Consider the following 19,020-nt stretch of genomic DNA (forward strand, 5'->3'; position numbering starts at 1 on the left):
GTTGGGTGCCTTTTTTGCTGAAAATTCGTCTTATTTGCATTGTTATGACCAGCGCACACAAGGAGCTTCTGATGATTAAAATGATATCTGGCATGAATATATTCTGTGTGCGACTGTGGCTGTACCTGCATACGGAATGCTATGTTACAGTGATTTCCATGAATACACTATTTCATATGCAGATACAGCCTCACTCACACACAGAATATAGGCATGCTGCATATCATTATAATCAGCAGAAGCTGCTGATGCCCCTAGGCTTTCCAAATGCCCTAGGCAATTGCCTAGTTTGCCTATTCCTAAGGCCGGCTCTGGTCGCTCATTACATATGTGCATATGTAATGAGCAGCTCATTACATATGCACTGTGCTCATTAAATATGTGCATATAAAACGAGCAGCTCATTACATGTGCACTGCACTCATTACATATGCGCTACTCTGTCTTATAGCTACTGTCTGTCCTGCTTTCACACTGCAAACCTGCTTGAGACCCGGTATTTATGTGCGGCGTGAAAGGGATTTAAAACAATAATATATCATTTTAAATACCGTTTCAACATACCGGGTCTCAAATGTTTAGGCACTGTGAAAGCAGCATTAGTGAGGTGTAACTAGTTAAACCTCCACTTTGGCCCTGCACACAGAAAAACATTATAGTTTGCATGGGGTGCCAAAAACCCTACCACTGGCCCTGTCTCTGCTTAATGGAGGAGGGGTGTGAATGAGGTGGCAGAGGGAAATGAGTTGTACCATCATATATCAGAGACTGTCTCCAAGTTATTATTCAGTTAATGAATATTGCACGGTAACTTGAATAAATCTTGGTAACATCTTTTACAAACTATTATTAATCATCAACAGGTATTGCAATTTCATATTGTTTGGACCAGGAGACCAGATCAACTCCTATGATGCATTGTAAGACATAGAATGAATTATTATCAATCATTTATTTTGGTTTGATGATGCATATTACCTTCATCTTAATGGAACTGTAATGGGCATCAGGTTCACCCCGGGCCATGAGTTTGGGATGAATCTGGTGTAATTGACTACATACATAGATCTTACATGATATGCTATTTATCTGGAAGGGAGGTCGAGCTACACTGAATATACTCTGCCTTTATCTTAACAATAATGATAAAAAAACATTTGTTTAACCCTTTGAGTGCCAACTGAATTTGTCAAAAGTGGAGTAAAAATTTCCAAGCAAACATTTTTATTCATCATAATGACCTGTAATATTTACATTATATAGGAGAAAATACTCTTTTTTTACAGATTGTTTTTAAAATTTATTTAACAAAAGTCAGCAAGGCTGGCCTTATTAGCAGAAAGGGTTGACTTAAAGTATTCAATCAATACTGTACATTTTGTGGATAATTGTATTTTAATTGAAGATAACAAGATGCATACTAAAACCTATGTGACAACATTGACTGATTGTAACTCCTATATACAAGCTGATAGCAATCATCATAAGTTTCTGTCCTAAACAGCCAGTTCCATAGGATGAGAAGAATTTTTTCTTTATTGAAAGATTATCATACTCAAGGTGCTACATTAATGAAACAGTTTATAAAGAAGGGTTATGATCCCATTGCAGTCAAAGAGAAATTAAGAAAAGTTGTAATTGGCCTAACATTTTGAAATAAAACCCCAGTTTAAAAAAAATAAAAATAAAACAGAGTTAGGAATAGCATTCATCTTCAAGAATAGTAGCCAGAACTTGAGAGGATTAAAAAAGAACCCTCGAAAATTCTACTCAAAGATTCAGTTATTAAAGAACATATAAAAGAAAAACTTACATTTAAATACAAAAATATACACAACCAAATGTACCGTGTGTAAGAATTGCAACAGAAAAGATAGTGTGATTACTAAATATAGATCCCATCATAAAGATAGAGAATTCGATAAAATAAATTTTATCACCTGTCAACAATATGTACGAAGGACCAGTAGAAAGTTTAAAGAACGATGTCTGAGCATGTCCAAGATGTTTTGACCACTTGGGTACGCCCATTATTATCTGTCTGCACTACTTGATATTATCCTATATGTGGAGTGTGTTCTTGAAGAAATATTTACAAGTGGAACATATGTTACCATTGTGTGAGTACGGTACGCCACCCTATATTATAGATTAGGGGAAGGGGAAATAGTCACTGATAACTGAGTAATTGTGACTTCCATGCACAGTAAGATTGTACTCCATCCATTCTTAAAAAGTATTATATCATTGTGTTCTTCTTTGTGTTTGTTCTATGCATCGTGAGAACCATTGGAGAATACTGATACAGAGAGGACATTCAGTAGACTTTGTGTATATTTATATGCAGGTCAGGTGGCCCGTATTTAACAGTCTATTATTGCAACTGCTAGTGTGAGCAGTTACATATCCATATCTTTGGCATCAGATATGGGATGAGTGTACAGCAAAGAAGCATAAGGCAAACATACATATTTCTTTAAATTTGTAAAAAAATTACCTACTGTACAGCCTATTTATGCTCAACTTGGTGGCAATGCAGTTGGGGGGGTACAGTCAAGTGAGTGGCAAGATGTGACATTATGGCCACACCTTCACAGTACAATGCATGAATGGGATTATGAAGTGAGGGTGGGGCCACAATGATGCAAATAAGTGTAAACATTATTGCCGGGCAAGTGGACTGCCTAATTTCAACATGCCCACTCTTCTAGATGTCTGGTAAAGTAGGCAAGTGTACATAAATGAGACACATAATGTTCTAGAGCAGTGGTTCTCAAACTCGGTCCTCAGGACCCCCCAAAAGTGCACTTTTTCCAGGTCACTCAGCAAGTGCACTCATTATTCAATGACACATTTGAAAAGATCACAGGTGGAGCTAATTATTTCACCTGTGATTCTTTGTGGAGACCTGGAAAACGTGGACTGTTGGGGGGTCCTTAGGACCAAGGTTGAGAGCAATTGTTCTAGAGCAATTTTTCTTTCACTCTGGGAGACTGGTCACATTGCTTATTTCTGTCCTCTAGCCATTCCCCAACTCGTGCAGTTTTAATTTTATTCTCAAAAGGGACAGGTGCAAGGTTATTGTTCTTATAAAGGGTGTTTCACTTACAGTTTAAAATAGATTTGAATAAAATAAAGTTAGTCAAGCACAGAAGTTTATTCATGACAGTGGAATAGCTAATCAGGTTGTGCTATCATTTTTTGGCATTCGTTACTGTAGTAATCCTCCTGCAGCATTACTACTGGGGCCTCTGGCTCCCAGCACTTAAAGTGATGGAAGGCATGCCTGCAGGCTGATGTATATAACGTTTGTCAGCTTTCTGCAGGCATATTATTTTATGTTTTCCGTAATGTTGTACATTGCAGAAAATCTGACAAAGTGTTGTCAGATGGCTTCACAGAACCGATATAATAGAGAAATTTGGAAATAGAATTTTAGCAGAAGAAAATGTCAGCCTGGCCAGGAAAGCATTAGGAACCTCAGGAATTGCTGAAATCTCCGTGCGTAAATGATGTTGTGTACAAAATTAGGATGGTTGGATATAACAATCAGCAGAATATTGTATATATAGCAGCTGTGTGATGATAGGTACAGCAGGTAAACAGGCAATTTACTCTACACTGTATTCGGTACATATAAAGCAAACGTACTGTATGAACTATTGTATATGCATTGTGTACTGCAGATACTGGAATGTACATTTCCATGCAACTGAAATATGATGCATTCTGCATGTTGTTGCACAATACACAATGTCATGCTGCACTCATCGTTCAGACTTGGAGTGGAGACTTGGAGTGCTTTAAGAGTTATCATTCAGCATTCATCATTCAGGGCTTGTCAATCATCACTTATGTGTAATAACCTGTCAATCTTCCCTTGTCACTTAGGAGTTGTCAGTCATTCTCTAACTGATTGTCAAATATTACTCATAGTCCTCACTCATTGCTTATTGCTAATCACTTATGCCATATTGCTCTGATTCTGACATATCATCATGTTTCAGTCTAACAAATGGAGTTTAGATTGTTCTGATGCTTCACTCTGTGTTATCATAAACACTGCAGTGTATATTCCTTCTTACAGACACAGATGAGTGCAGGAGCCAGCCCAATTCCATCAAGTTCCTTCTTAGATGGACAAAACCATGTGCACTGCAGGTGGGGCAGATGTTACTTGTGCAGATAGAATTTGATTTGGGTGGGATTTTTAAGTGAGATCTATATTGCAGTGTAAAAATAAAGCAGCCAGTATTTACCCTGCACAGAAACAAAATAACTCACCCAAATCTAATTCTCTCTGCACATTTTACATCTGCCCCCTGCAGTGCACATGGTTTTGTCCATCTAAGAAGGATTTTGTCAGAAAGAGTGAACTAGAATAAGGCCCTAAGTGTCTTAAGGGCCCCTATCCGAGGTATTGCAAGCAGCCTCGCATGCGATATCTTGGCAACTGCCCGCAGCTCCCCGGTGGCTGGACCACTAATGATACATCATATGCGGTCCTTTAGCATAGGATGTATCGTTTGTGACAACTACCAAGTGCTGCCTGATCCGATAAATCTTATGTGCAGCACTTGCAATCAGAGGCGTAACAAGAATGACGTGGGCCCCATAGCAAAATCTTGGAAGGGCCCCCCCACACACACACACACCCCCTTTGTCACTACAATGTCCTGGGGGGGGGGGGGGGTGATACAAAAATAGGGATAAAGAGAAAGGGGGATCAAGAGAGAAAGGTAGGGTGCGAGTAGGAGTGAGAGATTGTCAGGGAAAGCGTGCCAGCGATAGACGGGGAGATAGCATGCCAGTGAGAGACAGGGGGGAGAGTGAGCCAACGAGAGCTGGGAAAAGAGCAAGGAGAGAGCTACAGATAGAGGGAGTCAGGAAGAGAGTTCAAGAAAGACAGAAAGAGACAGTGCCATGAATAGTTTGGTGCCACTCTGTACCTTTTAATCACCCCCCATCCAGTACAGGTGCTGCTACCCAGTACATATTTATTACCCTCTACCTACCCAGTACAGGTGCTGCTACCCAGTACATATTTATTACCCTCTACCTACCCAGTACAGGTGCTGCTACCCAGTACATATTTATAACCCTCTACCTACCCAGTACAGGTGCTGCTACCCAGTACATATTTATTACCCTCTACCTACCCAGTACAGGTGCTGCTACCCAGTACATATTTATAACCCTCTACCTACCCAGTACAGGTGCTGCTACCCAGTACATATTTATTACCCTCTACCTACCCAGTACAGGTGCTGCTACCCAGTACATATTTATTAACCCCTACCTACCCAGTACAGGTGCTGCTACCCAGTACATATTTATTAACCCCTACCTACCCAGTACAGGTGCTGCTACCCAGTACATATTTATTACCCTCTACCTACCCAGTACAGGTGCTGCTACCCAGTACATATTTATTAACCCCTACCTACCCAGTACAGGTGCTGCTACCCAGTACATATTTATTAACCCCTACCTACCCAGTACATATTTATTAACCCCTACCTATCCAGTACAGGTGCTACTATGTACCTTCCCCACCCTCCTCCCAGAGGATACCTCTGGCAGCACTAGGTCACAGCTCCTCATAGTCTTTATCCTGCTGGGTCTCCGTTACCACACTTCCCAAATCCCTGCAGTGCACTGTCGGATCGTCTTACCGCTGCTTTGAGTCTGCACACTACACTCCGTCCACACTTGTCTCCTGTAATCAGCGCCGGAGCTTGACAGGTCAGGGATTTTGTATTGCGCGCTGGGGAAGGTCACTAGAGAGTGACGTTAACCCCCCGGCAGGGCCGGCAACAGAAATCTTGGGGCCCGGTACACTGATATCTCTGGGGCCCCCTAACAATGCCCCCTTGAGCAGAACATTTTTAGTATACCGCTTATTGAATGTGTTTTTTTATTATTATAAATGACACAATTAATATTCACTAATACTGGAGGGGTGTCTGGTTAAGTACCCTTACAGGAATCCAGGTGGGTGCCTTTATAAACCATTTCTAGGCACTGCACTGCTGCAGCTATGCTTACAGCCCATCAGAACTTTGGGGCCCCTCACAAGCTTGGGGCCCTGTACAGGTGTCCCCCTTGACCCCCCCTGTCGCCTGCCCTGCCCCCCGGGGGTCAGGGGGAGGTGAGAGCCGACTCGAGGTAGCTGCAGGATGTAATAGCTGGAGTATGGATCACCTCAGCTGCGCTGTTACTGGGGCATGGGACAGTGGCGCTGACAGCCTGCCACTGCCTGCGGAATTATTAAAAAAAAAAAAAAGTTAAAAGGGTGCAGGGGATTGCAAGCTTGGCCTCGGGCCCCCCGAGCCTCCGGGCCCCATAGCAACTGCATCCCCTGCACCCTCCATTGTTACGCCACTGCTTGCAATCTCCAGATCTAATGTGCATGGGACCTCAAATCGGTATTGGCGGTTAGGCACATACAATTTGGATACTTTTCACCTGACTTCTAGGCCCAAAAGTGTATAGGCACTTACATGGTCTGATAAGTCTTACATGGCATTTTGGCAAATACATGAAGTCTTTATTGTTTGTCACACTTACCAAGCTTGTACCACATGTCACGAATTGCAAAGCCTATTAAGCATCTCATATCTTCATATCTAGATAGAAAACATACATTTTACTATTTATTTAAACAGTTGTAAAGAAAAGCTATCTAAGAAACTACTCATAACAATCATAATAGGGATTAAGTCATAGTAGTTCAACATTTAAGGAAATAAGGAGGTATTTCTTAAAGCTTGTAGAGAGAGAATGTGAAAATAAATAAAGGGTGTGATGCATCGAACATTGCATTTTGAAGGTGTTTTTTCCTGCCAATGAACGAATGCAATCGGCATTGACTGACACCATATGCATGAAGATTTTAGCAAAGATCTGCTCTCCCGAAAAGAGCTGACCTTTGCTGTGTGTAAAATTCTGGGTTTATGACCTGGGAGTCCTTCTGCACATGTGTCATATTTGGAGACATTGGGCGGGATCTTAATGGATCCTTCTCAGTGCAAAATATGAAAAAAGCTCATAGGCTTTTATTGGGTAACACCATCTAAAAATGACATTGACCACTGTGTCGAAGGTCCGGAATGTGAATAGGATGCCCAAGCAGTCTCCGCTGATTAAAATGATAAACGGCATGCCTATAGTTTTTTTGTGACTGTGGCTGTATCTGTACCAAAATGCTACATTAAAGTGTTCTCCAGTAAAGGGTAGCATTTTGTATGCAGATACACCCTCAGTCACACACAGAATATAGAAATGTTGCATGTTATTTTAATCAGCAGAAGCTGCTTGTGCATCTTATTCACATTCCTTGCGAGTCCCCAAACGCTGCCCGCACAGCCACCCACCGGCACCCCTCACACCCGTTATCCCCCACATAGCTGTGAATGGATGATTTGCCAAAAGCAGTTATACTATTAGCCGTGGTACAGTTATACTGGTAAATATGAGGTACAGAACATAGATGTGGCATCTTTCTTTTAAATAAGCCCCAATGTTGCAACCCCGAGATTACTGCGTTTAATGAAAACAGTCAGAACCTACTTGTCCAGAATTTCATTGCGCTTGTCATGAGAAAAATTCTCAAGCTGGAGAGAATCCTGAGTGATGAAAGCTACAGCCAGATGAAAATAATTGTTCCAGAGCTGTAAATTGCAAAGACACAAAAGTATACAATGTTATTAGTAGGAAGAGATGAGCTCTGAATAATTTATAAAGACTCTGGAACATTGCAAAATAGGTTATTTTCTTTTCATATCTTGAGAACTAAAAAGCTGTTTGGCAAACATATCCTCTCAGGTAACTAATCAATAGCAATATTTAGGGTTGTTAAAAAGTACATCATGGTTTGATATTGTTGACCTTTCACATTTCAATTGTTTTGCTGCATAAATGTCAAAGAAATACCTACGGTTATGAGAGCCAGTGATTACTTGATAATAAGAAGTCATCAATTGTACTGATACATAGAAGTTTGCTCCAAATGCATTATAGTTATAAATAAAAGCTTATGATAGTTTTTAAAACTGCAAACCATGCAGAAAGGGGGTGAAGATTGCCCAGGGCCGAATTAATAGGAATATGGGCAGTACCGGAAATTTATCAATGGCCTACTCCATAAAGTAGAGAAGCTAGGGATCGATATCCAATATTCAGAAAACAGCAATATTCGCAAGGATGTGGTGGGATAAGTGGCAGAACTTGTGGGGAGGTGCCCAGGTGCAAAAATATAATTTGGGTCCACCTCCTCCAACCCAACCAAAGCTCACTATATGTAACATGGCAGTGGGTGACAGGGAGAGGCAGAGGATGACAGGGAGATATAGGGGAAAGCAGAGTGCGACAGGAATAAACAGTGGGTGACAGGATGAGGGTGATGGGGGAAGCAGTGAGCCTCTTAGTCCTCAGGGGCCAAGATGCACTGCACATGTTAATATCCTAGATTAGGCATATCCAAACCATGGCCCTCCAGCTGTTGTAAAACTACACATCCCAGCATGCCTTGCCATAGTTTTAGCATTCCCTAATAGCAAAACTGTGGCAAGGCATGATGGGACTTGTAGTTTCACAACAGCTGTAGGGCCATAGTTTGGACATGCCTGTCCTAATACATTCTAGGAGAATCAACTCTCAGAAATAATTTTAACTGCCACCCAGCTGCTTTTTCCTAACCAACCCCGACCTGCCTCTATATGGGGTTATCATACAGTAGCTGCATGAACTTCTTGGTGTATTTTGGTCTCTTATCCTTTCAGAGAATCTCGGAGAGATAGTGCTACTGTAGCTCCAGATTTAGTGCAGATTGCTATAGCGTATGAGCAATATCACATAAATAATGACTGAAAATATCAATATTAGCTTCTGAATCGCTTAGCGCAAGCTGCTCATATATTGGTATGCTCTGACAACTGTCCATCCCTAGCCATATGGGTGTTGCCAGTGCTATGTGGGCATGTACACACCCTACACTATCTGCACCATTGTCTCCCTACATATATTTATAGCAGTAGAACATTTAACATTTTGTGAGGAAATGGGAAACAGAAAATGTAATATTTGTGATTTATGGCCATGCATGTGCCTAGCTGGGCACTGGTCAACCTCATGCTGTCATGACAATGGGCTTGTTTTGAAGTAGAGGCCTGAGTTGCAATCCCATGTTCCCCATTGTTAATCCTGCCCTGTACTTATTGGGATTTGCTATTAGCAAATGACTGCAAATGTTCCTCTTTTACCCCCTAAATCAGGGGTGGCCAAACCGGTCCTCCAGATCTACCAACGGTCCACGTTTTCCAGGTTACCTAGCTGGTGCACAGCTGTAGTCATTACTAACTGTCACATTTTAAAACCTGCTGCATTCATTCCTACTATAGATCCACAGGTTGCCTGGAAAACATGCACCGTTGGTAGATCTTGAGGACAGGTTTGGCCACCCCTGCCCTAAATGGAATATTGTATAGCCCATGCAGTCATAGTTTGTATTTATATTGGTTGCATTTATAAGTAAGAATACTGCAATATTTTTTATCCACCCTAAAGAAAAATGTGTTAAAAATGAAAATAACCATTTAATAATTTTTATTATTTCATATGCAATATTTCCAGACTTATTTAGCAGAATAGTTACATGATATATCGCTTGACATGTAGAGTTGATAACACTTTTGCGGATTTTATTTTTGTTTAAAATCAGTATTATAATACTCCATTTACACCATAGATAAATATTCAGCATTTCTGGGCTATCCAGCTCTCAAGTTGGCTTAGGCATTATTTGATAAGCAAGTTTAATTGATCATATAACATTCTGCCTATTACTGAAAATGTCTAGTTATTACAGCCATTGGCTCCATTTCTAACAACAGCTGCAAAAAAATGATGATGTGGAATGCAGATCTGCAAGCTTGTACGTCCCCGGGCCCAATAATGTCTTTCCATTAGGTACTCTGTACAATTCATAACTGTATTCCATCAAAGAATAGTTCAACTGCCATCCCTCATCACTTCCAACAAAGGTCATTACCATACCGGTACAGTGGAATCTGCACAATTAGCACAAGACGAAGCTGGCAACCTAAACAGAGTTACCAAGCATAAATGAAAAATAGTTATTCTAGAACACACGGCTAAATATCCCAATCTGTGAAACAGTAATATACAGTTAGGGCTGTTGCTGCCGAAAGGTAGGAATGGTTGGGTGCGACCCAATCATCCATTGTGATGCAGCCATGACCATTATGTAAGTGTAGGATGTTAATGGTTTTGGAGCTCCTGAAATGCTTAGGCTGGCAGCTTCTTACCCGTGAAGGTGTCAGCTGCTGCTCCTTAAACTGGGTACACGCTGGAGCGATGTTGGCACGATATGCCGTTTTGTAACAAAGTATTGCCTACATCATTCAGTGTGCATGGGGGATTGCATACTCCCTTGGACACTAGCGACGGATCCTTGGTTTGATGTTCTACACATCAAACCAGGCAATATAACTAGTGTACTCTAGTAAACTAATGAAGGACGGGACATGATAATTCCATCTTTTTTTACAGTCACTCGAGTGTAATCTGGGCTGACGGGCATTTATTGGTGACCTTTTCATACAGTATGTCGACCATGACCATGTCAACATTTTGCTAAGGTTCAACCAGTGGTGTTTTTATAACGGGTGCAGCGTGTTTGTAGCACACGGACCCCTGAGTCCAGGGGGCCCCACACTGCACATGCTGCACCCATTTTGTAAATACTTACCCCTCAGTAGTCCAGCAATGATGGCAGTAGTGCTGCAGAATTCACCAGAAAAATGGCTGCCGCACCCGAGTGCCAGGGATCCGACGGGGGGCGAGTGCAAAGAAGCCCCTTGCGGCTCGGTGGCTCGCTATGCTCAACACAGGTGCTATTCTCCCTCTATGGGAGTCGTGGACCCCCACAATGGAGAATAGCCCCTGTGAGTCGGGATCCCCCCTGTTGGCGCACCAGCAGTTGGGATTCCGACGTCAGGATACTGTCAGAATCCCCCCTGTCGGTGCATCATCCGGCACTCCTAGTGTTCAGACTCTGCAGCGCTGCACAGCTGCTGGCAGAGAGATAGTGGCTCAGATGGACGAGGCTGCACATGGGCCACCTCTGGTCTTAAAACACTCCTGGATTCGATGTATTTTTTGTTTGTTTTGTCAATTTATTTATTAACAGTTTCTTATATAGCGCAGCATATTCTGTTGCGCTTTACAATAGGAAATAGTGATACAACAAACTGAATATTTACAGACAGTGAAAGGTATGAGGGTCCTGCTTGCAAGCTTACAATATGTCTCATTCCTGGATTTGAAATATTTTCTTATTATGATGTGTTACATCAGCATTATTTGGTGTAGATATTTAATAAAAAATAATTTGCCTAAAAAAATTAAAATTTTGTAATAAATTTCACAATAAAATACTTTTGGCCTAAAAATTTCTGATACTGTAGTGCGCCATAATTCACAAATGTTTGTGAACCACTGACATAACGTAATCAGTTTGGTTTTGAGTGTCTGAGATAATTTTTTTATTTTTTTAAATTGCCAATGCTGAAATAACCACATACTCTACTTGTGCTAGAACTAAAACTATACAGTTGCTGGTATCTGATTTTTCTGTTTGTGAAATCAAATGTCCAAAAGTGTAACATAAATTATTTTACTGTAATAAATCTATTTTTCATTTTTCAATTTTGCAACAGTCTCCTTTAAGGATGAATTCTATTCCCATTTAGGTTTATCTTCTTGAAAAGTACGGTATTGGGTCCTGATCTATGATTGCACAGAACAGGGAGTCATATATTTGTTTTTTCCCCTGACTCAAAACAAACTCCCTGACAGTGTAATTTGTACAAGAGGAAATGTGACTTCAGTAATGTATTATTCACATATACCAAAACATATTTTTACTGATGTTGATCATTTTTTATGTTACCATGTATACTTGAGTATAAGCCTACTTTTTCAGAACAGTTTTTATGCTGAAAAAGCCCCCCTCGGCTTATACTCGAGTGAGGGTCCCACTTGAGTCAATAAGTTTTCCCAGTTTTTTTGTTGTAAAATTAGGTGCCTCGGCTTATATTCGGGTCGACGGTGCATTGTTCTCTGCCGCAATGCACCGCTCTCTGCCGCGATGCACCGCTCTCTGCCACGATGCACCGCTCTCTGCCGCGATGCACCTCTCTCTGCCGCGATGCACCTCTCTCCGTCGCTATGCACCGCTCTCTGCCGCTATGCACCGCTCTCTGCCGCGATGCACCGCTCTCTGCCGCGATGCACCGCTCTCTGCCTCGATGCACCGCTCTCTGCCTCGATGCACCGCTCTCTGCCGCGATGCACCTCTCTCTGTCGCGATGCATCGCTTTCTGCCGCGATGCACCGCTCTCTGCCGCGATGCAGTCACAGATAGGATTGATTTACAAAGTGACTGACAGTCAGTGACCCATTGTGGGAGGTCATGGAGGAGTGGCATCTGAAATGCAGTGACTCTATCTGGGGTGATTCCCAAGTTGCGATTGCAATCTTTTAAGTAATAGTGGCTGCAGAGTCTTACGAAGCTGGTCTGGTACCAGTGCTGTGTCTTTGTCCATGTCATCATTGGCACAAAAATGTGAAAAATTCATGTTGACCTTTTGATGTGTCCACCTTTTTCATGCAGACCTTTTTACCCTGTCATTCTATTGCATGTTGACCTTTTGGAGTAGACTTATTAACTGTCTATCTATACACTGTCTGTTTAATAATCCACATCCCACTGTAGTATTCAATATTCTTATACAGTTACACTATAAGGCTGAAATCATGATAAATATCAAACAATTTCACTCAGAGGAGTCACTGGTAATGGTTACACCCGGTATGGCATCCCCGTGCATTTGAAAGAAGAATAGTCTATCACAAAGGGGCATGGCCTCACAAGCACCCTAATTGCAGTGGGCACAGCTTGACGGTAGACCTTGATTTCATCACACCAGGAGGCATGCCCAGAATTCCCAGAGATCCTGGCTTCCCTGGAGATTGGGCTGTGTGTACTACCGGCACTCTTCATCTGTGACAGGAGCTGAGTGCTGCAGGTGAATCTCACACTACAGCACCCTGCTTCTGTCACCGTTTTCGAGGGTGACAACTGAGTACAAGCTGCACCCCGGAACCTCCCTTCTGACACCACCATTTCCCTGTATAATACTTCCAAGTTTGAATGAATCCATAAGGAAGAAAAATGTAATTCCAGTGAGGCAGTTGCCCATAAATCCTAATGATTACAGGGCTGTATTTAAAGCCAACCAGTTTAAAGAACTGTTGTGATTTCCACAAGGAATAACTAGCACCACCGTCGATTTTGATTCCAGCATCCTGGTATGATCTTACACCCCTGTAGCAAAGGATTATAGACTCTGTCATTGTATCCATTGTATTCTACCTGAATACCTTTGATGTAATTCATGACTAAAGCTTTAAATTTGGATACTTTTAATACATCTATTGAACTTTATACTTTAAAGGACAGCATTGCCTATTAGTTTGTGCAAATAATCAAGAAGAATAATGGCTTTGCAATTGTTTGTCAGCCTAGCTTACAGTTCCAATCGTTTTATTTCTTGGCATAGTAAATTAACAAAAAGCGCCCAGGATGCCAAGTTTGTCTGCATTTCAATTAGTTTTCAATTTTGTGTGTCACTGGCAATGCTGCACCCCTGACAGCTCAAAGGCAAGTTTGACAGTCAATCTAACATCCAATACGATATTCTAACATTAAACTGTATCTGGTGTGAAACATTTTTATCACAATTTACAATTTGATGAAATATACTACAGAGGCAGAGGCAGAACTCTGGGAGGCAATGAAGTCATCTGCCGCCGGGCACCTGCTCCCAAGGGGGCACCTCTCCTCCCCCTGGAAGTTTAAATCAGTTATTTAAAAGCCAACGATATTGCTTCTGTGGCTGAGTTCTGACGTATATATGTGTTCTCTATCTATCTATCTATCTAAACAGAAATATATATTCTATAAGGTTATATAGGGTTGTATGTGTATGGGGGGGGGGCACCAATATATATCTTGCCTCCGGGCAACTGGAACGAACTTATGCCACTGTACAGAGGCAAAACAAAAGGGTTAAGTAAGAATCCTTAAGGTGGTAAAGAAAGCGGCAAACCGGGCAATAAATGAATCTCAGCCCAACTGAATGATTTAAAAAACAATTGCCGTTAGGTAACGGGGACATTTTTGGCCAAACTACCAGACACATACAGGGACTCATTCCTAATGATAATGAGTGTATTTGCTAACATTTGCCCTGATGCACATTGACTCGGTCCCTGGAGTATTCACGACGGGGGCCAATGGTGTGGCTTTGTGCATGGGTATAGGCTATTCAGGCACGTGCAGGGCCGAAGTGCGGATGCCTTCAGCAAATGTCACAGTGGCCAAGGTGTTCGCACAAAGCAGTGCGGACAGGGGGCAGGACGATGGGTGTGCCCACAAAAACAGTGGGTGCACCCAGAAAACCACTGGGTATCCCCATGCGAATGCAGGTGTGCCGAAGTCTGCACCGGGCAGGCGGCTGACGTCACAGACGTGAGCGCCCATCCCCTGTTCAGCCATCTCTATGCCAGATAAATGTCAGCTCAGACTGACTTTCATCTGCGAGCCTGCAAAAAAAAAAACATTCGATGGTCGGCGTATGGCCAAATGCGAATGGATGTGTCAGCGAACACATCAATTTGCATGCTGCTGTGGGCATTCGCTCGGCACCAGGGGGCAGGCTTTTGCTCACCCGGCATGCTGCCGAGCCGTTCACAAGGCTCGAGGTGGGGGCGGACAGCGGCAGGGTCGGCCATGGGAACGCCCAGTGTTTTATGGGCATTCCCATGAAAATGCTGGGCATTCCCATGGCTATGCGGGCGGCCCAATGTGTCTTTGTACCAGCACATGCAAATAAAAGTCAGTTTCCATTGACTTTTATTTGCGAAGCAGCCAGGAGAAATCATTCCATGGTCAGCACCTTCGGTACACATCCCTTCGAATTGGTAGCGAGGGGAATCAGATTTTCGGCATTAGATGACATTTCTTATTATTTCATTCAGTTTTGAGTTATTGACATACACCTTCCCATTTTCACTTGAATATTGGGGGTTATTCTGATTCACCCGGAAAGGCACAATCATTCTCTAATGGACAAATGCATGTGCACTGCAGGTGGGGCTGATGTAACATGTGCAGAGAGAGTTAGATTTGTGTGGGGGTGTACTTCAAACTGATTTCTATATTGCAGTGTAAAAATAAAGCAGCCAGTATGTACCCTGCACAGAAACAATAAAACACCCACATTTAACTCTCTATGCACATGTTACATCAGCCCCACCTGCAGTGCATAAGGTTTTGTCCATTAGAGAGTGATTGTGCCTTTCCGAGTTAACCACAATAACCCCCATTGTCTGTGCAGTATATGTTTTTAACCAACACATTTTGTTTATAGTAAATAGCATTACCACATGTGCATACTTTGATGTATGTAATTATGCAGAAATATAAAGGAAACCTACAAAATTCATTATAGTTATTCTAAACGGACACTATAATACGGGCAGCAAAATTACTACACAAATCAAATGATCTATTACTAAGACTACACAAATCCCCATCGCTGTGATGTTACTAATATCTGCCTTTGAGGCCTTTTCTCTGAGATGCATCATTACATTAAATCATTAACATAAATGTTGTTTTAGAAAACTTTTCCTTCTCATTGACCATATTTCTAACGATGCTTTTTTATGCTAATTTAGCTTTAGCTTTGACTTACTGTATGCACACCAAATGCAAACATAATTGTATAAATCACAAGGTAGGTGGTTGGGGGCTTTAACTACATAATGACTGGAAGTCAAGTAAATCATTGTAATGTAATTCGACATATTAGTATATTCAGGGGGAAGAGCTGATTAGTTCAGCCTGGCTTATGGTCATGTGTATATAGCCCTCAGCATATCCTTTTCTCAATATCCTGTGTTGGGTAGGGGTTAGTTGGGTAATGGGCTCCAGGTATGCCTAAATTGGGGGACGGTTATACAGGGTTGTGGGTTATGGGATTGGTTTTGGTAGTTTATCTACTTTAGTTCTACTTGGTTACTGCAGTAGCCTCAGAATACACAACAGATGGAGCGTCTCTCAGCCAGCGCTGGGGCTCCCCAGAATGCCCCCGCTGGCAAGATGGCGCTCCATCTGAATGGGATGTGCGAGCGTCCCACACGAGTGTTTAGTTTCTGGGCAGTGGGGGACGTGAACCCTGCCCGTCTCTGCTTCAGGTAGACGGGCAGGGTTAGGGGCAGTGCGGGGAGGTGGGGGCGCTCGGTGGGGACTGGGGGCGAGGAGCTCAGTTGGAAGGAGGCGCGTGCATGTCTCGTGGCGAAGTGACCGCCAGACCCCCACTAGATGAGCAACGTTCCACCTGTATAAGCGTTTCCTACTAAATGGGAGGGTACTGTTTACTTTAAGCTATAATTACCATTTCACAATACATTCTATATTGTTTTTGTATGATCATGCCCAAATGGCGCCTTCGGGTATTGAATTATTACATGTGTTTTATGGAGATATTCAATGTCCGTGTGTTATACAAACCCTGCTTAATGTATATGACCATATATTTCTGTTATATTCGCTCCTAATTGTTTTGTAGTTTCATATTATTGCTCTAACTACCTCTATATATATGTATGTATATATGCATGTATGTATGTATGTATGTATGAATGTATGTGTGTATGGAGTGTTTGTCATTTTAAAAAATGAAGAGTCAGCTGTACGCTAAATGGTGCTATATGGAGAGAATGCACTACAGATAATTATTAGTCAGTACAAGATACACTTGACAGCAGTGTCTCTGGCTCTTCGGTAACTGCAAATGAAACTAGCATAAATGACAAAATTAGGCAATTGTTTAGAAAGTTGGAAAGTGTTCAGCATGGAAGATGGACAGAAGATATATTTAGCATTGCTTGCATATAAAATTTTACTGCTATACCACAGATTTTTTCCATCAATAAACACAATTCTCGGGGAAGCTCTACAACGACATGGCAGATGGGACTCATTCTGGGAGAAATTAGACTAAATTACACTGTCACATTGGTCATTGGAATTACATACAGTACTCTTGCATTTTATCATTCGGGAGACCAAAACAAATCAGATGAAATACTACATTACCTGCACTTCAAAATTCATGTTTTCAAGAAATTTCTGGTTCATGGTTCTGGCAAACTTATCGATGGCTCTCAAGAAAACTCTGCAACAAATAAATATAATATAAATATATCTGAAGATATGAACAATAAAAAATATAAAAAATATGTACCGTGTATGCTAAATGGTAAATGATTGACTATATTTTAATAAACCACATAAACAATCATAACATAAAAGTCTGGTATGGAATGTTTGCACACATTCCTACCAACATTCAGAATGCTCTGTTCCTGGACTTACTTGTCAGCGGCAGTTATAGAGGTGGAGCTGCTCCACAATCCAAAACTCAAATTGTGTGGCAGTGGGTGTGGCTCCCCTCACTTGCAAATATCGCCAGTCAGGACTCACTGGCAGTTGGTGTAGCTCCCTTATTTGTATTTTAGTCTATGCTGCAGTCCCGCCATTACAACTGGCATTTACAAAGAAGTCCAGGAACAAAGCATCTTGTTTTAATTATACTAAGATGGGAGTTCTATTGAAGATGGGATGTTGCCCATAGAAACCAATCAGATCCTTATTTACCCAGAACCACATAGAAGATAACAGATAGTATCTGAATGGTAGCTATTGGCAACATCTCATCTTAGATAGAATGCCCATCTTAGTAAATTTTCCCCTGTGTATCTAATGGCATGGGTCATGTTGGAAGTTCTGCTTTTAATACTGGGTGTCACATTGGATGCCATTCTGACGCCAACATAACAGTAAATAATAACATTGCATTGATGGGGCAGTACGGATGGTGTAATGGTTAGCATCACTCCCTCACAGCGCTGAGGTCATGGGTACGACTCCCACCATGGCTCTAACTGTGCGGAGTTTGTTTATTCTCCCCGTACTTGCGTGGGTTTCCTCCGGTTACTCCGGTTTCCTCCCACAATCCAAAAATATACTGGTAGTTACTTGGCTCCCAACAAAATTAACCCTAGAATGTCTGTGTGTGCGTGTACATGTGGTAGGGAATATAGATTGTAAGCTCCACTGGGGCAGGGACTGATGTAAATGTTCAAATATTCTCTGTAAAGCGCTGCGGAATATGTATGCGCTATATAAGAAACTGTTTTTGCCTCTGTGATGATCCCACAATGAGAAGAGGCTCCCCTTCCACCTTTTCATGCTGTGTGTAATTGGATCGGTGGGTTTTTATTTCCCTAGAAACTGTCTTTTATATTATGACTTTTACCATTATATTGTGTAACCTTTTTTCTGTAACATAAGCTTGAAGCGTCCAACATAAATTAAATCTTCTTAATTTAGTTCCGGTGTCTGTTGTATATCCACCCAATTCTCCAAAGTGGTGTTATCATAGTATTAATAATTTTGTATAAAGGTAAAGGCCATAGTGTACTTTCAAGTATTGTAATTCTTTGGTTAGTGGTGGCAATTGTAATTGAATAAACATGCTCTGGTATCCAGTAAAGGTGTCATGAGGCAGATTGGCTCATCTGGGGAATGGCTGTGCCTAGGATTGTGACACTGGGTACCAAAGCATTTCCTTAAAAAAAAGCATTGCAAGTCTAGGTGGTTCTTTTTCAGATCTGTAGAAAACAAGCTGGGATTCCAGAGCACACAGGATGACACCATCCAAGGGGATGACACCAAAATAACAGAGCTGCCCTGTTATTTTGGTGTCACCTCTTTAGATGATGTCACTGAGCAGCGGTAATTCACACTGCGCCAGCCACAGACGAGTGCAGACCCCACCTGCACACCATTGCATCAGGCCCCTC

At 41.8% G+C, this 19,020-nt stretch overlaps 1 protein-coding gene across 4 annotated transcripts in view; it reads right to left on the minus strand.

Annotated features, from left to right (window-relative positions):
• DOCK2 (dedicator of cytokinesis 2) overlaps positions 1 to 19,020 on the minus strand; it is a 707,149-nt gene that overhangs the window by 165,857 nt on the left and 522,272 nt on the right. For all 4 annotated transcript variants that reach the window (XM_083181781.1, XM_083181779.1, XM_083181780.1 and 1 more), the window contains exons 30-32: positions 17,252 to 17,330; positions 7,573 to 7,673; positions 6,571 to 6,629 (exon numbers count right to left, since the gene is read on the minus strand). In XM_083181781.1, coding sequence (XP_083037907.1) covers positions 6,571 to 6,629; positions 7,573 to 7,673; positions 17,252 to 17,330 — 239 coding nt within the window. The remainder of the gene's footprint in view (positions 1 to 6,570; positions 6,630 to 7,572; positions 7,674 to 17,251; positions 17,331 to 19,020) is intronic.

This window comes from Crinia signifera, chromosome 4 (genome assembly GCF_055691185.1).
Source record: "Crinia signifera chromosome 4, ASM5569118v1, whole genome shotgun sequence".
Taxonomy (NCBI): Eukaryota; Metazoa; Chordata; class Amphibia; order Anura; family Myobatrachidae; genus Crinia; species Crinia signifera.